At 42.9% G+C, this 24,351-nt stretch overlaps 1 protein-coding gene across 2 annotated transcripts in view; it reads left to right on the top strand.

Moving 5' to 3' along the window:
* Positions 1–22,305, top strand: part of MAP3K13 (mitogen-activated protein kinase kinase kinase 13) — a 150,572-nt gene extending 128,267 nt beyond the window's left edge. For both annotated transcript variants that reach the window (XM_040440229.1, XM_040440230.1), the window contains exons 7-13: positions 9,066–9,174; positions 12,123–12,232; positions 13,463–13,579; positions 14,459–14,596; positions 14,678–15,446; positions 18,043–18,411; positions 18,901–22,305. In XM_040440229.1, coding sequence (XP_040296163.1) covers positions 9,066–9,174; positions 12,123–12,232; positions 13,463–13,579; positions 14,459–14,596; positions 14,678–15,446; positions 18,043–18,411; positions 18,901–19,002 — 1,714 coding nt within the window. In that variant the 3' untranslated portion in view covers positions 19,003–22,305. The remainder of the gene's footprint in view (positions 1–9,065; positions 9,175–12,122; positions 12,233–13,462; positions 13,580–14,458; positions 14,597–14,677; positions 15,447–18,042; positions 18,412–18,900) is intronic.
* The last annotated feature ends 2,046 nt before the right edge of the window (positions 22,306–24,351 follow it).

The raw sequence follows: 24,351 nt of genomic DNA, 5'->3' as shown, positions 1-24,351 counted from the left end.
GGGCTTGAAATGGGACATGGTATAAACCAAACCAGTCCTGCAAAATCTGCCTTCCAAAACCCATATGGCGTTCCCCTCCTTCTATGTCCTCCCGTTTGGCCAAACAGTAGTTTACGACCACATATGGGGTGTTTCTGCAAACTACAGAATCAGGGCAACCCATATTGAGTTTTGTTTGGCAGTTAACCCTTGCTTTGTTCCTGGAAAAAATGGATTATATTGGAAAATTTTACAAAAAAATCGAAATTTTTAAATTTTATGTCCATTTGCCATGAAGTCTTGTGGAAGACCTAAAGGGTTAACAAAGTTTATAAAATCAGTTTTGCATACCTAGAGGGGTGTAGTTTCTAAAATGGGGTCATTTTTAGGTGGTTTCTATTACGTAAGCCTCACAAAGTGACTTCAGACCTGAACTGGTCCATAGAAAGTGGGATTTGGAAAATTTCTGAAAAATTAAAAAATTTGCTTCTAAACTTCTAAGCTATGTAACATCCCCAAAAAATAAAATGACATTCCCAAAATGATACAAATATGAAGTAGACATATGGGGAATGTAAAGTCATCAACATTTTTGGGGGTATTACTATGTATTACAGAGGTAGAGAAACTGAAACTTTGAAATTTGCAAATTTTTCCAAATTTTTGGTAAATTTGGTATTTTTTTGTGATTTTTTTTTTACTTTTTTGACCTAATTTTAGCAGTGTCATGAAGTACAATATGTGACGAAGAAACAGTCTCAGAATGGCCTGGATAAGTCAAAGCGTTTTAAAGTTATCAGCACTTAAAGTGACACTGGTCAGATTTGCAAAAAATAGCCAAGTTCTTAAGGTGAAATAGGGCTGAGTCCTTAAAGGGCTTCTGTCATCCCACTAAACTCATTATTATTTTTTTTTGTGTACTTATAATCCCTATCCTGCCATATTGCCATACATTATGTTATTAATAATTTTCGTTCAGTAGATTTAGCAAAAAAATTACTTTTATGATATGCTAATTACCTTTCTACCAGCAAGTAGGGCGTCTACTTGCTGGTAACAGCCGCAGAAAACCGCCCCCTCCTTCTGTTGATTGACAGGGCCAGCCGCGATCTCCTCCTCCGGCCAGCCCTGTCAGCATTTCAAAAATCGCGCGCCTATGTTGATTCGGCGCAGGCACTCTGAGATAAGGAGGCTCGCCTCCTCAGCACTCCCTCAGTGCACCTGCGCCGATGACGTCACCGAAAGAGAAGACGTCATGATTAGGGATTATAAGTACACAAAAAAAAAAGTTTAGTGGGGTGACAGAAGCCCTTTAAGGGGTTAAAGATATCCCATTTTGTGGCTGTATTTTTGAGGACTTTTTCCCAGTTAGTTAGGCCTATGGCCTCTCTTAGTTGGCTAAATTTAGCTTTTTTGAAGTTTGGTATTTTTTTTCCTCTCTGTAGAAACGCTCTTTTGAATGATAATTGGAAGGTTATTACTTTATGGTCACTATTTCCCAGGTGTCCCCCAACCTGCACATCTGTCAGGCCTATTGGTTAATACTAAGTCCAGTATGGCCGTCCCTCTAGTCGGGTCCTGAACCAGTTGGGAAAGGTAATTGTCTTTGGTTATTGCCAAGAACCTGTTTTCTTTATGAGATATACAAGTTTCAGTTTCCCAGTCTATATCTGGGTAGTTGAAGTCCCCCATAATAATCACCTCATTATAATTTGCCGCCTTGTCTATCTCGTTTAGTAGTAGATTTTCTGTGGACTCTGGTATATTTGGTGGTTTATAGTAAACTCCTATTAGTAATTTATTGTTGTTTTTAGCTCCATGTATCTCTACCCACAGTGACTCCACATGTTCATGTCCCTCACTTATATCTTCACAGAGTGTGGGCTTTAGACAGGACTTTACATAAAGGCAGACCCCTCCCCCTCTCCTTTCTAAACAGACTGTAACCTTGTACATTAACTGCCCAGTCATAGCTATCATCCAGCCATGTCTGAGTTATTCCCACTATGTCATAGTCCTCCTCACACATCACTAATTCCAGTTCCCCAGTTTTATTTGTCAGGCTTCTGGCATTAGTATACATACATTTGAGAGGTTTATGTATATTTTTTACCCTACACCTTTCCTTCTGAACTGTTCTAGTCCCTCCTTCCATTCCTCCCCCAGTCCCACTACCTTGCCCCCGGTCTCTATCTGCACTATCTTCCCCTCCTATAATGTAATTTCCCTCCCCCAGTCCCTAGTTTAAACACTCCTCCAACCTTCTAGCCATCTTCTTTCCCAACACAGCTGCCCCTTCCCCATTGAGGTGCAGCCCGTCCCTACGATAGAGCCTGTAGCCGATAGAGATGTCGGCCCACTTCTCCATGAACCCAAACCCCTCCTTCCTACACCAGTTCTTGAGCCACTTGTTAATCTCCCTAATCTCCCGCTGCCTTTCTTGTGTGGCCCGTGGTACAGGCAGTATTTCGGAAAATACTACCTTTGAGGTCCTTGCCCTAAGCTTTTGACCTAAATCCCTGAAATCATTTTTAAGGATGCTCCACCTACCCCTAACTTTGTCATTGGTTCCGATATGGACCATGACCGCTGGATCTTCTCCAGCCCCTCCCAGTAATCTGTCGACCCGATCCGCGATGTGTCGAAACTCTAGCGCCAGGAAGACAGCACACTGTTCAGCGATCACGGCCTTTGTGACAGATTTCCCTATCTGTTCCCCTAATAATGGAGTCTCCCACTACCAGCACCTGTCTGGCCTGCCCTGCTCTCCTGGTCCTCTGCTTACTGGAGCTGACATTCCCCTGACTGGCAGAGGAAGTGTCCGGCTGCAGCAGTGCTGTCCCTGGACTAACATCCCCCTCATCTGCCAAACGTGCAAACTTGTTGGGGTGTGTCAGATCAGGGCTAGCCTCCCTGGCACTCTTCCCTCTACCCCGCTTTCTAACTGTTGCCCAGCAGCGCTACCTCACTTTCCTCAGCCTCCTCTCTGTCACCCTCCCCCTCATCTACCCCAAAGAGTGCTTGCTCTGTCAGTTTTTATATGCCAGGAAGCTGTGTGCAGCGGGTACCCCAGAAACTATAAATCACTTGTGCCAGGTGGAAGTGGGAGACATTCCAGCGGAGGCAGGAAGTCTGGTGTCCCTAGTAAGGGCTCCCCTAGTATGGTCTGCTGAGTATACTGGCCGGAAAGTCGGGGTCATGTTCCTTCATGGGGACTTAAAAGACTATCCCACCGCCCTGGTGTCTCTAAGCACGGGGGTCGGCAGGTGGACTCACGAAGTGGCAGTTGCCACAAACTTACACTACGAACTTATAATCAGGAGAGACTTCCTGGGTTTCCTGGCACTGTGGCCTGCTACGAAAGTGACTAATACCCATGAGACAGGGGTAACCCCAGCAGAGTGGCCTTGCTCCAGGGGGAGGAAACCCAAGGCCGAAGGGCCAGCGGTAGGGGTGACTGCCACTTCGGTGGAAGAGGGGATACAACCCCACTGAGTGTAATGGTGTGAGACGTGAAGGACTTGCTGCCGGGGCCTGAGCTGGCAGACATCAATGTCTCTTGGGATAATTTTGGTACTGCACAACACCGGAACCCAACCATATCCCGAGCCTGGGAAAATCTATTAATAGTTGGTGGTGCCCCAGGCTTATCGCAAACTCGTGTTAGAGTTAGCCCACCAACATGTTCTCGGGGGTCATCGGAGAATGCAGAAAACACAGGACCGGATACTACAACGGTTTTACTGGCCCAGTGTGTTTAGGGAGGTGGATGAATTCTGTAAGTCTTGCCCGACCTGCCAGGCAACTAGCCCCCAGCACCTTTTCAGCAGTCCCTTGGTACCTCTCCCGATCATCGAGGTACCGTTTTAGCAAATCGCTATGGACCTCGTAGGCCCAGTACCGAAGACCGCTAGAGGACACCAACACATCTTGGTCATCCTAGACTACGCCACTCAGTACTTGGAGGCGGTGCCACTGCGACATACATCGGCTAAACTTATAGCTAAGGAGCTAATGGAGATGTTCTCTGAAGTGGGGCTACCTAAAGAGGTTCTGACTGACCAGGGGACCCCTTTTATGTCCAAGGTCATGGGAGGAACTCTGTAAGTTGCTATATATCAAACAGTTATGGACGTCCATCTACCATCTGCAAAGGTTTAACAAAACACTAAAAAACATTTTAAAAAGGATGGTGTCTAAAGATGGGAAGGACTGGGACCTTCTTCTGCCCTATCTCATGTTTGCTGTGCAAGAGGTACCCAAGGCCTCTACTTGGTTATCGCCCTTTGAATTGCTATATTGCAGACATCCTCGTGGTTTGTTGGACGTAGCCAAAGAGGCATGGGAACAGCAACCCACTCCGCACAAAAGTGTCCTTGAGTATGTTACCAAGATGCAACAGTGGATAGAGACCGTTTTGCCTCTTGTCAGGGGGCATATGGAGGCCTCTCAGCGAGCCCAGAGTTGGATATATAATCGGCAGGCTCGGGTCCGGATCTTTAACCCGGGTGATCGGGTTTTGGTTCTGGTGCGGACAGTGGACAGTAAGTTCCTGGCCAGGTGTCAGGGGCCCTACGAGGTACTTGAAAAAATTGGAGAGGTAAATTACAAGGTACACCAGCCAGGGAGGCGAAAGCCGGAGCAGGTGTATCATGTGAATCTACTCAAACCGTGGAAAGATAGGGAAACCTGTACTGAAGACAGCCCGCAGCCAGGTTTTCTAGGGAAAGCGGTTTCGGCCCCTCTGTCTGAAGCAAGGGAAGCGGCTGCCACAGTAAGAATTGCTGACAGCCTCTCCTCTAAGCAGGCTAAGGAGGCCAGGGAATTTATTAGCTGGAACACAGATGTGTTTTCGGATCTCCCTGGACGCACTTCCACAATTAGGCATGACATTTTCACTGAGCCTCAGGCGAAAGTCCGGCTAAAACCATACCGGGTACCCGAGGCTCGGCGACAAGCCATCTCAGAGGAAGTGCAGATGATGCTGAGGTTAGACGTCATTGAGAAGTCTAAAAGTGAGTGGGCCAGTCCTATAGTGCTAATACCCAAGCCGGAGGGGACACTCCGGTTCTGTAACAATTTCCGCAAACTAAACGAGATCTCTAAGTTTGATGCATATCCCATGCCTCGGGTGGATGAGCTTATGGAGAGGTTAGGCCAAGCCCGGTATTTTTCTGTTTTGGACCTCACCAAAGGGTACTGGCAGGTACCCTTGATGGAGGCTGCCAAAGAGAAAACTGCCTTCATCACACCAGATATATGGTGTTACCCTTTGGTCTGCATGGCGCCCCTGCCACTTTTCAACGGCTCATGGACATTGTGCTGCGTCCACATCGTCGGTACGCTTCGTCTTACCTGGACGATTTGGTCATCCACAATACCGACTGGGAAAGTCATCTACCAAAAGTGCAGGCTGTAGTGGACTTCCTTAGGAAGGCTGGACTGACCGCTAACCCAAAGAAATGTGCGATAGGGTTAGAGGAGACTAAGTACCTGGGGTACTTCATTGGATGTGGAGTTATCAAACCCCAAGTGAATAAAATAGAGGCGATTCGGTTTTGGCCCCGACCTGTCACCACGAGGCAAGTAAAGTAGTTCCTGGCAATGGTGGGCTATTATATGAGGTTCGTTCCCCATTTTGCCACTTTAACGGCTCCAATGACAGGGCTCTCGAAGGGACGGAAGTCTGTGATGGTCCTCTGGAATGACCAGGCGGAAGAGTCTTTTTTGAAGTCGGTCCCATGGTCACTGGTTTTGTTGATGCCTGACTTCAAGAGGGAGTTTGTGGTACAGACCGATACCTCGGAGCTGTACTCTCTTAGGAAATCAATGGGGAGGAACATCCCATTGTTTTTCTGAGCCGAAAACTCCCCCCAGACGAGACCAGGTACAGTATAGTGGAGAGAGAGTGCCTGGCCATCAAGTGGGCACTCGAGTCTCTCCGCTATTATCTGTTGGGGAGAAAGTTCTGTCTGGTGACCGACCACTCCCCTCTCAAGTGGATGAGCCAGGCCAAAGAGAGGAATGCTCTGGTCACCAGATGGTTCTTGTCATTACAGAACTTCAAGTTCTCAGTGGAACACAGGGCAGGCCGCTGACGGAAGGTATGTGTCACCGAGGTTCCTGGCCTCGGTGGAGTAAGAGCCAGTTTTCATTTGTCAGCAGCAGTTGCTGTTTGACACCTTGCGATTTAGTATAGCTGTAATAGCTGATCCGGGACGGCTCTTACTGGGAGTAGTCAAAGTGCTGGGTGGGTGACTACTCCCCACGTTCCAGGCCGGGTCTTGACTTGCCTATATAAAAAACCCAGCCAGCAGTGTCAGCTGGTGGTAATTACCTCTCTCTCTGACAGAGGAGCTCTGGCAATCGCTGGATTGGAATCTGAGCCGTGTGCTAGGCTGGAGGCCTGAGTTTGGGAGGTCTGTTTTGTCCTGAGCAATGCTGTATGAACTGTCTAGGTGTGAATGAACACCAAAATTGCAAATGGACTGTTGTACTGTTTTGTTGCCATAAGTGTGAATAAAACCCTGAAGTCTTTGAGTTACAAACTGGTCTTTGCCTCTATACTGCGTCCGCTTGTCCTGTCTACCAGAGCGAATCCCCACACATGGTTATAACGGAAAATAATAGCATTCTTAATGGTGAGCGCGTTGACGTCACTGCAGGTCCTTCTATCCTTCTATCTTTATTCAGTAGGACCTGCGATGACTTCCCCGCGCTCACCACGTGGTGAGCATGGTGACGTCATCACAGGTTCTTTTGCAGGTCCTGCTCTGTGCAATCAAGTGGATGAGGTGAGTTTTTTTTTTAAATTATTTTTAACCCCTCAATGGACATTTTATTTAGCATTCTGTCTTAAGAATGAACCATGTTATAATGAAAATAATAAAATCACTCGAACCCGAACTTCAGTGAAAAAGTCCAGGTTCAGGTCCGGGTACCCGAACTTGCAAAGTTCGGTACCCTAGTAAGAACTTGTTTTATCTGTCTTCGTTATCAACTTATTTTTCTTAAATCTTCATTTTCTCTTATCTTGGATGACATTTTGAGGCTTTGGAACCAATTACTCAAGTTACAATAGTTTCAACATACAATGGTCGTCCTGGAACCAATTAATATTGTAACTTGAGGGACCATTGTATAATTTAGCACATGGATGCATAAGGAGGCCCTGACTGGCCTGGTAGAGAAAGCACCACCCCTGCTTATTTCTCTTTGTACACTGGAAAAATGCCATACATATCCAGTTGTCAATACAGCTCTGTCACTCTTTATAGTTTATACTTTGCTCTCAATTCTTTTTGTCGATCATTTTCTGGCTATGATATCTTCTCCATAATTCGTATGATATTGCAATCATTCATGAAATCAATCTTTGAATTCTTATCTTAGGCCCATTATGCTGTACTGTGACACCTACATTTATTTACATCCTCTATACAGTAATTATCTCAGTTGATCTATTCAGCATCCTAATTTTAATCACTGCTTCTTCTATGTACAGAGATTTTAATTATACGTCTATTTTACATAAATTACATTGGCAGGAGCTTGTACAAAATATATCTATTAATATTTCATGCAGGCTATGCTAATTACTGAAAATGATATGCAGGATGTGATATTGATTGTGAACGATGTTCATAGGCGGAACATTTTACCCGAGATGTATACATGAAATATTTTGTAATTACATTTTGCTTACATAAAAAAAAGAAGTTAAAGGAGCATTCCCATCACACAAAGGGATGGCACATCACTTGTATATCCAATCACTTTGTATTCATGGGGGTTTGACTACCGGGACCCTCACTGTTTTGAGATTATTGGGGCTCTATGACTGCTTTACTAATGCTTTAGCACTGTGCCCCCTTCACAGCTCCTGACCACCCGCGGTGCAGAGGACTGATGCACAGCTCTGTTCAAGTGAATGGAGCCATGCTGCAGCACCCTGTACAGCCAGTGACCAGGAGCACCACCATGCAGAGAACATTTTATAGGGAAGGCCGTGGTGTGTCCCCTTCATTTTCAGGGTCCAGCTGCCAGAACCCCTACTGATCAGAAAGGGATGACATATCCAGAGACATTGCATCACTTTGTGTTATAGCTTTAATCCTTTAATGTTTTCTACTATGAAGTAAGTGTTATTAAATGCTGTATATATAGGACCATGTAAACATCTGACTGTCACGAGGGTGTCAAGAACCACGCCTGACTCCGTTATACCCGGGGTCAGGAAGTCGCAGCGGTTGGCTGCGCGCTCTATGTAAGATAGGGCTGTTTCCTTATGGTAGCTTTCTGGGTTTGCTTTGCAAACCCTTTTGGCTCACTCAGGGATCCGTAGCTCCTTCTCCTCAGCTGTTCCTTGTCCAGCACTCCCAACCTCCTTATATTCCCCTCTCACACTTCTCTGGTTGCCATATATAGAGCTTCCTGCCTGGACATCTATTCTGACCCTCTGGAGCTGTGTTGCTGCGTTCTCTGGTAGTTGGTCCAGAACGCTACCCTCCGGATCCCTGTTGGACCTTTGTGGTCTGCTGTGGTCGCCCACCTGGGTGTATGTGTTTGTCTGTCCTCTCCCTGGTGTTTCCCTCTTAGTGTCAGTAGGGCTCATTTTAGGGAAAGCCAGGGTTTAGGCACGTGATCGCCGCACGGGTGAGGAACCCGTCTAGGGACGTCAGGGCAGTCAGGTGCCAGCCGCAAGGTGAGTCAGGGGTCACCACCTTTCCCTCTCCCTTGGGCAGGGCTTTCCCTTTTCCCTCCCTGTGCGTGACGCCGGTCATTACACTGACCAGATATATCTTATTCTTCAGATATACTTCTTAGATATGCTGATTAACTTTATATCTCAGTAATTAATAAAGGCAATCAAGTATTAAATATAGTAGGCATGGCAGTCAGCTGGTTGGTATAGGTCCATCTTCAGAAATACCAGGTGATCATCTGTTGTCACTAGAGGAAGCCATGTCTTGTTGCTGCAAAGGAAATGTATTACATGGTGGTTGTTCAAATGGCTGGATCTGCCAGTGCGATATACAGTACCTGCATATTGATAGCGGCTCTCTTCTCCCACTTGTATTCAACAGGCAAAGCAAACCCAGAAACCGTCCATCTTTCAGACAGATCCTCATGCACCTGGACATAGCTTCAGCTGACGTCCTGGGGACACCTCAGGAGACATATTTTAAATCACAGGTATGATAATATTACTTTATTTCTAGGAAATTTGTATTTTACAAATTACAGAAAATATAAAGGTTGAAAAAGCCACATCTTTCTTTTTTTTCCCCCTATTTAAATGCAGGTAGATCAATAATAATGAATTATTGAGATCTGGTCATGACTGCTTCCCACACTGCTCGGGTCTTGTTACAGCTATATTTTCCAGATGAGGCTGCAAGAAATATAATATTGTCCTTGGATTTCTGGGCAGAGTCAGGCTCATTGAAGTCATGTTTCATAATTCAGAAATATACTGTAACCTTTGGAACCACTTTAGCTAGTCCATACAATCCCATTTCATAGGACTGTTATAGAGGGGTCCTCAGCTCGAAACCCCCCTTTATTAGCCAAAGAGTGCCATGTCTCATCTATGCAGTCAACTGGACTCCATGTAATTTTTCATTGTGGGATAAATGAACATTCAACATTTTCTGGTGTTCAGCACATTGTCAGAGGAGTGTCCATCGAAACAAGCGCTGTCCAAACTGGAAAAGGAAACCTGTCATAAACTTTATGCTGCCCTCACTGAGGACAATATGACGTAGTGACAGGCACACTTATTTCATTGGTCTGTTACTCATCTGCTAATATAAAGTGGATTCAGAGAAAATACCGTACAATAGTGGCAGCGTGCGTCAGAGAAGAGTCATGCACTGCCAGAGAAGAGTTGGGCTAATTACTGAGCTGCTGATTTACATAGTTTTCTTCTATGGCTCATGAATAAGCTGGTCACTTCTCTGGCAGCATATTATCCTTCTCTCATGCATGCTTCCAGCATTATACAGTAAGTTCAATGTTTCTGTCACTACGTCATACTACATACCCCCTCAGTGAGCATAGTATAAAAGAGATGACAATTTGCTCCTAATATAACTCTATTATTTGTGCTGCAAAGACAAACACAAAAGGTATTTAGCACATCCTAAGATGCAGGTACGCATTACCATGGCTGAAAATACAAAATCCAATACAATGCAACAGCATCTGCTTACACAAAATACATGATCAAAGAACATATAAACTGTTATATTCACTGTATAAATGAATGTAAGATTCTTGATCAAAATTATTTTGTGCCCTTCCACCACGGCAAAGTGACCTCTACTGGATGGGAACCTATACTAAATGCTACGTTTTGCATAGGTAGCATTTAGCATAGTCACTTCCATTTCAGCCTCCATTGCCATCTTGCTGTGCACCATGATAGCCTTTGAGAGCGGTGTGAGCTCAGTGGAACATCTGTAGCTGGACGTCTGGGTCATAGTCCAGTGTCATGCAAACGCCTTCTGATGGTTTGTGTACACTATTTGCCACTCTAGGCTTGGAAAGTGACGTCCAATTTCACCTGCAGTACAGAATGGATCCCTACGTGCCATTCTTCTAATCAGACGATCCGTCCGTGCAAAGGTTCGCTTCTTTAACCTCTTGCTGTCATTCCAGTTTATCGTTGCTCTCCCAACCACTGGGATATGCAACATAGAACAGAGCTGATATCTCAGCCTAGGCACGTAGTGATCTGCTGGAGTGATAAACCAAGGTCTCTCAGTTCAAGGATTGCGGCAAGTGTTGAACTGGCTCTTCGATGAACAAGAGACATCACACAATCATCCCGCATGACTTGATATGATTTTTGAAGTTTCATGTGGCTAAAAAAACTTTGCTTTCAAACTGGCTTTTATGCCCCTACTACATGCCACAGATTGGAGCTAGGTGCTTGAAAATTTCATCATCTGCAGATCCTAGCGACACCTGCTACTTTTTGCATTTACCTAATGACTTGTCCTTCTCCGTGTTGCTATTTCAATGTTGAGAAGTGTGTACAGTATGTCTATATGCTTGATTTGCTTGATTTTAAAACTCATCCTCCTTCAACTAAATGGAGCTGAGCTGTCTTACTAGACACAGCCCGTGAACAGGTATGGCGCTGTTTCTGGGAGGAAAAACATGCAAACTGTTTTATTCTAATCTCTTATTCACAATCTGCGATTGAATATCATTTTTCAAAGCAGTTACAATCCAATTGTTTTTCTTTATTCTTTTTTCGGAGATGTATTCTACATGATTTACATGAAGAAGATGTAGATTAGGAGGGGGGGACATAGCAATCATTATATCTTTTGTGTTGAAACAAGCCCCCTACAGCCCCCAGGTGAGTCAGTGCACATCTTGAACGTTACAGATAATGTGCGAGCTGATGCAGCCTCCTCCGTGCGCACATGACTCAGAGGTTTTCAGCACAAGACAAAAATAGCCAATTTTTCTGCTCTGATGACGGCTGAAGTGACTGGAGCATTTGTGAGCATATTATGCGCCTCTTGTATTGTCAGCCCCTCTGAAAGAGCTTTAATAGCCTTCTAGACCTAGAGTGCTTCCGCTCTCTGCAGCTTCCTATTCTGCTGCTTTATTAATTCAATGCTGCAGACTGCCTTGATATCTCCTCTGGTTTGCCTTTAGAACCCATTGTCAAAACCTCTGTCATTATATATAATATACATATTATCCCAATCTACAGCTATATATCTGGTAGGACAATAAACCATTATAGCCCATGGTTGTAAAAATGTATGCTCATGCTAAATAGCTTCCTATGAAATTGACATCTAGGATAGGGGCATTAGATCGTGCCCCCCATTAGCTACTCCAGTTGACATGAGTGCATTTTCTATACAATACAGATGTGATATAGTATACTGGGACTCATATTCCGCTTTGTAGCCTCTGTATAGCATCATATGATAGGCATATTCTACCCTTGAAACAACATTTCTAGAGGAGAGTACTTCTGTAATATGGCATCCAGTGGAGCTTGCCAGCATTTTGTTAATGAAATCCAAAAATCCATAAAAAAAGAAAACTATGTGCACCAAGGGCCCAATGGATGAATAAAACTACTTGACACAATTTTCTTTTATCTATTTCAGGCTGAATGGAGAGAAGAAGTAAAGAAGCATTTTGAGAAAATCAAGAGTGAGGGGACCTGTATCCATCGATTAGATGAGGAGTTGATCCGTAGACGCAGAGAGGAACTGCGGTAAGTCCATATATGAGAATACCATATGTCCAGACAAAGTTCATCCATCTACTTTCATAGAAAGACCAGTGGGACACCATAGAAGTTGAGCCCTAATTGGTAGCAGGTGGTTTTCCTGTTTATTGCAGTGAGTAAACGCCATTTAGGGCGTGTTCACATTACATTTTTCTCCTTTATTTAATGTATATGTATGACGTTAGATATGTGCCTCAGATGGATGCCATGAGTGATGAGTTCCATTATAAAAAAAACATACTGTATATGTTTAACATACACTAGGATTAAAAAAAAAAGCCCATTGTACTATGATTTTCCCTCCTGTTTTTCCAAAGGTATTCTCTAAATATGGGACAAAAATGTGATGTGAACACAACCTTAAAGGGGTTCTCTGGAAATGATTTAAAATTGCAGCCAGCAACCTGTCCTAGAATGTGAGCAGGACTGGTTGCCTCCACGTGCACAGCTGCCTAGGGGGGTGAGGGGTTGGGACCTCACTACACACTCCATTGCTCTACAGTAGATGGTGATGATGTGATCCTGCCTATGATATGCCATCATGGCTGAGCAGCCTGACAGGAACGGTCACCAATATGTAGTATATACAAGGCCCTTCCACCTCATCCCATAGGAATCTCTGCAAGTCAAGGCAACCAATCCTGCTCACATTCTAGGACAGGTTACTGGTGACCATTTTAAATAATTCCTGGAAAACCTCTTTAAGGGGTTGTGCAGTGTCATAATACTGATGACCTATCCTCAGGGCACCCTGACAATCAGCTGTTTAATGAGATTGCGGTGCTCGTGTGAGCAATGTGTCCTCTTCAGGGGTAACCTGCATGCTGTCTACATTGTAGTGGGGGTGCAGTGTAATCACAAATTCTTCTCCCATTTACTTGAATGGGACAAACAGTTGTAATTACAGTACACCACCACTACAAAGTAGATGGCATGCAGGTTACCCCTGAAGAGGATGCAGCGCATCTCTTCAAACTGCTGATCGCCAGGGGTGCATAGAGTCAGAACCCTGCTGATCTAATTTCAATGATCTATCCTGAGGATAGAATGGTCCTCCTTTTCTGTGTGCTAAGCAAACATTCTGAATTAATATTTATGGATATGGCTTAATCTATCTGGTTATATCTTTTTCCTCAGATTGTATTATAGCAATGTAGTTATAGCACGTGTTTTCTATCTATTGATGCTTAAGATAAAACTGTAAATCTCCACCAGGCATGCACTAGATATCCGTGAGCACTATGAACGTAAGCTGGAGAGAGCCAATAACCTGTACATGGAGCTGAGTGCAATCATGCTGCAGCTGGAAGTCCGTGAGAAGGAACTTATCAGGTACATGAGCAAAGCTAAAATGTAGAAATATCTCACCACAACATACAGTGAAACCTCTCTAAAAGACCAGAATTCCTATGACAGATATTTAGTTCCGCCATACTATATATTATGCATACTGACCTGTTTCTTCGAAAAGACCACCAGTTGTCATGCTCTTGTAGACCTGTGTATTCAATAGAAAGGACTGTCTATAAAGGGGTTGTCAGAGATCACCTATCCTTAGGATAGTCCATCAATATCAGATTGGTGGGAGCCCAACTCTTGACACCCCTGCCGATCAGCTGTTTGAAGGGGTGTGCAAGAACTGCAGCCTCCTAAATGTATTCTCACTAGTATCTGTCCTGTGCAAAGAAACATTGTCCCATGCAAGTGAAAGCACTGTGGTACACAGAATGACCACTGCTAAGTTTATGGTGTTCTGCTTCATTGACAAAAGTAATTAGTGGAGAGGCTGCAGCTATCCTCCGAGCACCACAACACCTTTAAACAGCTGATTGACGATGGTGCCCACAGTCAGTTCCCCACCAATCTGATATTAATGGCATATTGTGATCTTAGGCAACCTCTTTAACCCCTAAGATTCCTAATAAAATCACAGCCTAAAACTTGTGTTAAGTCACATGTGTATCCTGTGGCTTAAACCTATACTCAACTTGCTGAGGTTGGTGTGTCATACCCAGCTGGATACCCTTTCAATTCTTTTTTTGTTCCCTCTCCTACTTTCATTTTCTTCATAGGTTAATGGAAATTTTAAGTAGACAACAAACTAGTCTGACATTGCAATTTTCCTTCAGCAGGAACACATAACACCAATCAGTCAAGTCAAATGAATATACTGTATATATTTTGAATTAAAAATTACCCTGACTTTTCTAGGCGTGAACAAACTGTAGAGAAAAAATATCCTGGGACATATAAGCGACACCCTGTTCGCCCTATAGTCCATCCTAATGCTGTGGAGAAACTGATCAAAAAGAAAGGTGGTTCCTCTAAGTCATCATCTCAAACTAGGCGGTAAGTAACTACTAATGTCAATAATATATATTGCTGACCAATTTTTATCATAAAGCATTAATCTTAATGTGTTTTTTGTAGGCCCGATCTATTGAAATCAGATGGTATTACTAGTATGGAGTCAAATGTCCCTGGTTCTTCTCCCATATCTGGAAGTCCAAAGATATCCTCTGGAGGAAAGAATCGTTACCGCAGCAAACCACGTCACCGACGAGCAAACAGCAAGGGGAGTCATGCAGACTTCATAAGTGCAATAAAAAACCAGGACTCTCCTTTGCCATCTCAAGCTACTCATCATTTGTCTCCTGCTTCTCCCCCATTTACCCCTCCCAGCCCTCGACATGAACCTGCTCAGCCTATGATGACCCGCCATCAAACCCTCAATGTGCATGGCCAGAATATTGCTAACTGTGCCAACAATTTGCGTTACTTTGGCCCTGCAGCTGCACTAAGAAGTCCTCTGAGCTGCCATGCTCAGCGGTGTATGTCTGGCTCCAGTCCTGACCTTCTGTCCAGCACGCTGGAAGCTGACAGTCGCATGCAGTCAGAAACAGCCTGGGACTACTGTCAACAAGATCTATACAAACCTTGTCTTGGTTGTCCAGAGGCCTCCCCTCCTCCAGATATTGACCATGAAACTTGGGAAGATTCTAGAAGTGATAATACAGAGCGGAGGAACTCTGAGAGAAAATCCCCAGAGTCTCCAAGACACCATCATACACTGGAGGCATCTGAGCCACAGCACAGTGGAGTGGACCAGCTCCCTATAATTAGGGCAGCAGTAGGTGTCAGTGCCCTTGCTGTTCCTACACCTCCTGCCCTTCCACGAAGAATACGGACCCTTAGAAAGGTAATTTTTAGTCCTTAAAGTAACCCTCCATTTCAAGAAAAAAAATTCACTGTAACTGTGGAGCAAATAGAACATTTATGGTACCCTTCTTATCATCTTTTCAGCTGCACATCTTTCAATTCCCAGGCTCCTTCTTTACCCAAGGTGGGTGCACTGCTTCTTACACTACCTGATTCACACTGTGCATCATCAGTAGATGCTAGCCAATCTAAGGGCAGCAGCAATTTTTGGACTACAAAATGCACAGTATGCAATAGGTGGTCTGACAAGCAGTGCGGCAATCTTGGAAGACAGAAGAGTAGCTTGGGAAATGGCAGATATGCAGCTGAAAAGATGAAAATGAGGGCACCAGGTAAGTGCTCCGTTTGTTTCTCACTTGCTTTAAGTTCGTAGTACTGAATCATAAGTCAGTGCTCAGTTTGTTGAATGTGACCGAGGAGATCTTTTGATGGCTTATGGCCATGCAGCCTATAATTAGATCAGTATCTGTGTATCTTCTGTGGCTGTGGGCGCACAGTGAAGCATGAAAGTGATGCTGAGAGGGACAGCAACATATCTTTCTACAAGTATTCTTAGGACAAAGACTGGAAAAAAATGATGCATCATGAAAAATTACTTTAACTTACATATAATATATGTCCTGTATAAAAATGGTCCAGTCTGTGACCAAACTGTCTAATAACATATCTTTAGATACTGGGGAGCAGATCTTCTTCTGTTTTCATATCTTTTGTCTTTGATTATATTTATTCTCTCTCTCTCTCTCTCTCTCTCTCTCTCTATTGGTGCACGGCCCACAGGGAAAAGCCAATCCCACAATTACAAGTGGAAAAAAGGGCAGCACTCCAAGAAATAATAATGAAGATAACACTTTATTCACCCCAGTTGCAATGGCGACATTTTGGCTCTGCACTAGAGCCTTATATATATAGGTCATATTTGTCATAATGTCTTAAAGAGGACATGCCACCATGACAAAAAATATAAACAGTTTACATGGGCTAAATGACTCTATAGCTCTACTTTCCTGAGCATGACAGTTTATTTTATCTGAGTGTGCCCCCTTGTTCTTGAGATATGTCCTCCTGAACTTATGGTGCCCAATATGCAAATTTAAAGTGATTAGCCACAGAGGTGTCAACCACTTCACTTCTCTCCAAGAGAAGTGAAGTGGTTGACACCTCTGTGGCTAATCAGGCAGAATAGGCAGAGAGGTTTCTTTCCCACTCAGTAATTGTGGACATCGTCAGAACAGCCTGCTGCAGTATGATCTTGTTAAATATATAGCAAATCTCCTGAGACCACTTTGATTACTATCTTCAGCCAGGACATCTTCCCATTTACACCAGAGTGAGAAATAGCCACTGCCACCACACTGAGGAGAATAAAGCCCAGTCAGAAGTTAGTATACAGAGCGCTCTCAAAATATTTGCTATATCTTGCGAGGGCACGCTGCAGCAGGCCACTCTTATGCCGTCCATGACACATCAGTGATTAACCACTTAAAAATTTTCATTTTGAGTGTTATAAGTTCGGAAGAACCGGAGGCGCAGGCAGATGCGTAAAATGCCATTCTAAGAGACGCAACACTATTTAGCTCATATATACTGTTCATCGTTGAACTGCAGGCTTTAGATCGAAGTAAACTGCTTCTTGTCTACCAAACACTGATGGTTAATCGATACCTTATAAAGAAGGGCAATCTATAAACTCTTCGAACCATTATAGCAAGTATACACAAAGACGTGTACTCCATAGATGAGGAATGTCACCGGGTACACAACACAAACAATATTAAGGAAGTCATTCTTCCTGGCCACAAAGCATTAGTGAGTAATATAGCATTTTGGGTGTGATATACTGTCACATTGGAGCTGTTCAATTTTCAAACTAATTGGTTGTAATAGGCAATATAAAATAATTAACCTCTATATCATTTCTGCGTGCAATTCCCAGATGGATACCATGAAAATCGAACTCAGAAGTGATGTAAGAAAATGTAGCGCCAACCTTTTTAATGCAATGATACCAGAAAACCAGCATAGATTTTTTGAAAGCTATGTCTCAGTATCTTACACCCTCCCTCGAAGAACCACATGGCTATTTGATTTCCCAGGAAATATAAAAATTCCTATGGTACGTTCTACCAATAGTAGAGACTTCAGACATTAGCATGGTTTTGCTGTGTGAAGTTGAACTTGCTTAGAGCTCAGGGTAGCTTCTCCATTTATCATCAGGCCAACAATTTGAGGAGAAAAAAAAACACCTTAGGGTCCATGCACATGGGACATAAATTCAGTGAAGAAGTATGGGTTCGGGTCTAGGTACCACATTCAGTTTTTTCTCACGTGCGTGCAAAACGCATTGCACTCGCGTGGAAAAAACTGAACATCGGTACGCAATCGCAGTCAAAACTGACTGCAATTGCGTGCCTACTCGCGCGGTTTTCCCTCAATGCACCCACGACGCATCCGGAGCAAATCCGGGACGTCCGTGTGAAAGAGGCCTTATACCTAGGTAATAATGTGAACATTATATAGATTATTATTGTATAGAAAGTCATCTCTAATAAATCAGTTTTGCACCTACTCTACAGACAGGAGACGAATCATCAGAAGAGGAAGAGGGAGAGGTTGACAGTGAAGTTGAATTCCCAAGAAGACATCGTCCTCCCCGGGGAATGAGCAGCTACCAGTCTTATTCCACCTTCAGCTCAGAAAACTTCTCAGTGTCTGATGGAGAAGAGGGAAACACTAGTGATCATTCTAACAGCCCAGATGACCTAGCAAGCAGCCGTAAGGACCCATTAGGTGACAAGCTGGAAGACATATTATCTCAAACACCAGAGATTCCAATTGAAATTTCCACACAATCAGATGGGTTGTCTGACAAAGAGTGTGCAGTGAGAAGGGTCAAGACTCAGATGTCTTTGGGCAAGCTCTGTGCAGAGGACCACAACTATGAGGTAAGGGGAAGATGGATGAAACTTAGATCTCCTAAAATATACCTAACAGAAATACAAATACTATGGGGATTAGGACTCCTCCTTAGGTTAGGAACATGTCTCAAATCTGTGGTATTGTAGGCATGTTGGAAAGCAATGAACAAATTACTAAAAGTTGTTATTTTGTCATGCAAGAAATGGGGGAAAGTGAACAGGATGAGAATAAACTAGCACCAGGAGAGCAGTCCTACTGTTTTTATACCTAGGGTGACTGCTCTGAATATTAATAGTCTTTTCTGTATAAATCATTGTATCTGTCCTCATGGTGACAGCATCATCTTATCTCTTTGAAAACATGTTCAATTTGGACAGGAACCACAGGTAAATCTGTTTCTAGCTTTCTGTGTCTGAGCTGCACAAAATCTAAAAAATAAAATTGTAAAAAAAAACAAGACTAAGGGGATTTTGTGGTGGCAATCTTTAATTCGTAATGTAATCTAATGTTTGCAGAACCCAGGAAACTTTGCAGAATCGGACTGTGACTCCTCAGAAGCAGAAGGTTCTGATGCAACTGTACGAACCAACAACCCAGGCAACACTTCCACCTGGTGAAACCAGCCTGCCAACAACAGTATTTCATCGCCCCTACATATGTCAATTGTGAACTTTTCTAGAGCGATTTACCAGAAAGGCATCATCTCATTCCCTTAAATGTTTTTTGGAATAACTTTTCAAATTCATCACTAAGTGAGGGGCAGCAAATTATTGCAAAGCAATATGTTGTTGGTTCTCCAGTCCAATTATAGGAATAGAGTTATCTGAAGTCTGCAATAATGAGGGCCCAAAGACTTGTGGGAGACCCCTCCTCGAAATTAACAAGCTTCTCAATGGAAGCATGTCGCTATATATGGCAGGGATAAATATTTTAACAAACTAAGGTACTGTAAAATTCCATATTTATTTTTATTTTGTGTGTGTTTGGACCCTTTTTATTGTATGATAGGTCTAGGAGAAAAGTACAGTATATTAGCACTAATGAATGGATCACTGGTAAGAGAACTCATTTCAGATGGACATTTATATGCCTAGTGGATCTGCTGCTGTTTTTTTTTTAGGGGACCAAATATTAGTTTTTCTTCCTTCAATGAATTAGTCTTGAAAATACACCCTTCATATAGAAAGACTGAAGGGTTACATGCTTAAGAACAAAGCCTAGAACACAGTATCTTGAAGGATAATGCTGTGATAAAGATGATTTGCTCATGCTTGTTAGAATTGCTGCATGATCCTCCACATAGAATGAGATGGTGGATACAATTATGAGGGCAAAAGCAGCAAAAGGCTGAAACATTTTCTGAGAAAACAAAGCAACAAGGGTGGTTTCCGAACAAAACTGCTGGCTAAGAACATTGTTTTCTATAAATTCCCTAACCTTTCAGTCGCTGTTGATAACTTTCCACCCTTTCAAATGAAACCTGGATTAGCAGAAATCCTGAAGCTGTAGTGGATAAATGTTTTGGGGCAAGTTTTTACAAACTCTGTTCGAAGACACCAGCACTTGGAAACATCTCCCATGATGTCTATATTCATATTCTGTTCCTCCTCGATACAGATCAAATTCAGGGAGTAGAGAGGTCACTCATCTCCCTGCTCAGGAGCATTCCCAGCCATACCACCCATTGTCCCATAGTGGTGATCTTTCTTCTCTCTCAGATACAAATCACCTACTGTATGCTCCATTCAAGAATATGTGTCATTTTTAATGCACCTTTCACGGCCACCTAAAAGCACATGATGGGATATCACGGACCGATGAGAAAAAGGACAATATATTAATACCCTAAGGAGGGACAGCCCCGTTTCACCCCTCTGATGCGGATTCTTTGGCTTTGAGAAGATGTATTCCAGTGTGGTATTCTTTGGTGCACTTCCAGCTCCACTGCATGGTACTAAAGAAGATATCACATATGGTAGAGAATATTTCCAACCAAATTTTTTGCATTTTTGTTCAACCAGCAAAACTAACAGAGGCAACAAAACGTATGCAACCCCAAAAATATCCATTACTCGGCTTGAAAATACACTTCTTTTTTATTTCCAAAAATATCATCCAACTACCCGGACTAAAAGACTGCACTTACATTTCATTACAGGGAAGGGAACAGAGTTTCTTATTGGCTAATGTTAAGATGTTTATAGCCTTTGAAAGATCCATGCATTTGTGCTGTGAGATTTGATTTCAGAGGCCCGAATGGGTTGAACATGTCACACGTTTTACTCGTCAGAAATGTCTACTGTGTGTGGTGACATTACTCCAAAGTTAATAAGCCAATCAGAATTCATAGGGTATGGATCATTGGACCATTCTTCCATCTACTGTGTTGTTGTCTCTTTATTGTTTTATTTTATTTCACTTTTTATGTTTGCGTTTTTGTGTGAATTAAGCCATAATTTTATTTCTATGGCAAGTAATTTATTTCCCTGAAAACCTCAGGACCCAGATTCACGTAACTGGGATTACAAAGTGAAGCAATCACCTAAACTTAGTGTACCCAGCCATTAATATGAATGCAGTCTGTCGGTGAACAAAGCACTCGTACATCACTACTGAGATCTACTGTATACATGGCGCGTGAGACAGTGTGCCGATATGACTACAATTAGCCGTTCAATGGCTCCTGCACTGTGTATAGGTGCTTGGTTCTCTTTAGGCTTGGAGCACAACTCTACACTTGGTTCTAACAGTGTAAGTCCCAGTTCATATACCTGAATCTAGAAGTTGTATTATATTGATTTTGTGTACACATATGTGCAAATTTAACCCCTTTGCTGCTGGATGACTATATAGAATCAACATATAGGAATAGCAAAAAAAAACGTCCAGCTCCTTTTCCTTAAAAACCAATGCTTTATTCTTTCACATATTCAATTAAAATCCATGTGTTCAAACGGAGAAACTGTAGCACAATGTAACGCGTTTCGAGCCACTTGCGTATGGGCCCTTTATCCAGACAGTTTCTCCGTTTGAACACATGGATTTTAATTGAATATGTGAAAGAATAAAGCATTGGTTTTTAAGGAAAAGGAGCTGGACGTTTTTTTGCTATTCCTGGATTGCTCACCTGGCTGCGTCTAGACCAGTACAGTCCGTGACTCCTTTAAAAAACTGGAGGCGAGTGCTGCAGTAAATGAATTGTTTTTTTTTAAATCAACACATAGTACAACAACAACAAAAAAACACGAAACCTTGGGGGAGATATATTAATGTTTGTCCGCCTAGAATCCTACATTAATTGCACTAGAATTTGTGGCACACGCCTGTCCCGCCACTAAATATATTAAGTGCATGCACCAGAATTTGTACCCATTTGTGACATGCTAGACACGACTGTCTGCCAACTTTTCGGCTAAACCTACTTTGCGCCTTGCTTTGCAGTCTTACACTAGAACAGCTGCAAGGTGGTCTAAAAAGTGGTGCAAAATCCTGACGGTATAAAGCCCTGTGACACATTGGGTCGCAAATAGGTATTTTCGAGTGCATTGTATTGCATCTTTAGACAGTCTTACACAAAAATAAATAAAATACTTTTTGCACTTTTTACAGCAAAATCACATCTATAGATACATTTAACAATCCAAATACACACTGGTCATAAATTTGACACTAAATAAAAATGGCGCAGGCACAATATTCTGGCACAAAATAAAAAAATCTTCATTTTTAGAATGTGGTATATATTAGTTAAAAAATGTGATTGGCACTCAGGCTCACTTTGCCAACCCAGTATAAGATACTTGAATCATCAATGAGCCACAGTGAGTACTGGTAAGTGGCACATCTAATTTCATTATGCCAACTAGCAAGGAAGTATAACTAAATAACCAACTGGATGTCGGCCACTTAGGCTTCATGAACATGGCAGTACTTTTCGTTATCTGTGTGCCATCCGCATTTTGTGCAGCTAGCACGCTGACCCATTCATTTCTAAGGAGCTCTGCATACATAAACATGTCCTATTCCTGTTTGTATTGGGAACAAGAATAGCCTTTCTATTGAAAGGAGTGAGAAAAATGCAGAATGTGCAAGGAAGCTGTCCGTATTTTGCGGATACAGCCACGTACGTGAATCCTTAAAGGGGTTTTCCCAAACACAAGCTTATCCCCTATGCATATAATAGAGTATCTTATCGGTGGGGATCCAACAGCAGGGACCCTCACTGTTTAGGACAACCGGGCGTCCCATGGCCTCGTATGAAGGTAGTGAGTGGGAGTTTGAGCATCACTTCCAGAGATAGCTGAGTACAGCATATTTGACCAGCTACTCCATGCTTATGGAGATACAGGACACCCATTCTTGTGATCAGGGGCGTAGCTAATGGCTCATGGGCCCTGGTGCAAGAGTTCAGCTTGGGCCCCCCTTCCCTAATTGCGTTGTGTGTCTTCTTATGGGGCACAAGGGTCTTTGGGCCCCCTCAGGCTCCTGGGCCCGGTAGCGACTGCTACCTCTGCACCCCCTATAGCTACGCCCATGCTTGTGATCCGTGTCCAGCCTATGTGACACAGCGATATATCTGGTTACTGGTGTACAGGTCTTTATAGACTGGCTTAACCAGAAAAATGCCAGCCTCAGCTATGGAGGGGCGAGTCTCCTTTAAGATGATATTGGTGCCATGTTATCTTTTATAATTTCCCCTAAGTAATGACTGTGGTTGCTCAGTAATACATTGTAGTATAGTATATTTTTGGATTTCTATCCATTAACATGGGTATACTGGATCTGGGTGTTTGGTGCAGAAATGGGCATCAGACTACTGGTGTCTGTGATTTAACAACAGATCATAGTATATACTCTTAGCGGGTCCAATGCTGCCCATATATACCTTACCCCCACAGTACCACATATAAACCCTATGAAACACAAGATAAGTGTTGCTTATTACAACTTTTGTTTTATAATTTTTCTAGTGCGGTTTCAGCTTAGGTAGGATACTGGCTCTCCTTAAAGAGTCCTGTATGGAGAGTTACTAGAAGAGCTCTATGGTATGGAGACTTATTGGCAATGCTCCATGGGAAAGCAATATGCAAAGAGGTGTCTCCCGAGGAAGAAGAATCATCTTGCACTCAGCCAGCCAGAATCCTACTCTTCTCATGGGTAGTTGGCTTGACTATATTCCTTGTCAAATGGCAAGGCTTGTTGAAAAGTCGGACTTTGACTCATAGGGAGCCACTTCCACAAGGTGGCGCTAGAGAAATGGTTTTCCTTCCTTTGGCGATACCTCTTTGCGTCTAGAGTGGTTTGGAATATACAATCAGTGATCTAGCAGCTATCAGCAGCTGCTCTACTGTTTGTCCACACTAGATGTATTTTATGGTATGTCGACTATATCCGTGTTGATTTTTTTTTTCCTGCAGCAATGGGGTTAAATGTATAATTAACTTTGTGGCTGCCAGAGACTCTATCCACGTAATATTGTGTAGACCAGTCTCTCCGGCAGACAACTGCGAGTGTTAATTTTTGTGTAGCACCTTAGGACGAATGAAGGGAAATGTTTTATTGTTATGGGAAACAGTATTGTATGAAGTTTAAATTATTTAATGTTCTCATGTAGCAGGACTACATTCAGATTTTAAGTTATGCAACATTTAATTAATATTATTTCTGTAATGATTTATTTTCTGTAGATCGGAACGTCTGTGTGTCATTGGCAGCACAATAATTCATTTGTGTAGAATGGGTTTTGAGATCAATCTAGATGTTTACTGATTTGATTCCAGAGAGATCAGAAGGGACACTTCTAATTCCAAGAATAGACCCTAAAATCATGAACCGCCTGTTTGTCTCAATTGCCATAAAGGTTTGGAGGTACAGCAGAGGATCTTCATATGCAGCTACTTTAATTAGATGTTTGCATGCACTCCCTTTTTTTCCCTCCAAGGAGAAAATAGCTTTTAATACTCAGG

The sequence above is a fragment of the Bufo bufo genome, chromosome 7 (genome assembly GCF_905171765.1).
Source record: "Bufo bufo chromosome 7, aBufBuf1.1, whole genome shotgun sequence".
In the NCBI taxonomy this organism is placed as follows: domain Eukaryota; kingdom Metazoa; phylum Chordata; class Amphibia; order Anura; family Bufonidae; genus Bufo; species Bufo bufo.
This window is presented reverse-complemented; position numbering and strand designations above follow the sequence as displayed.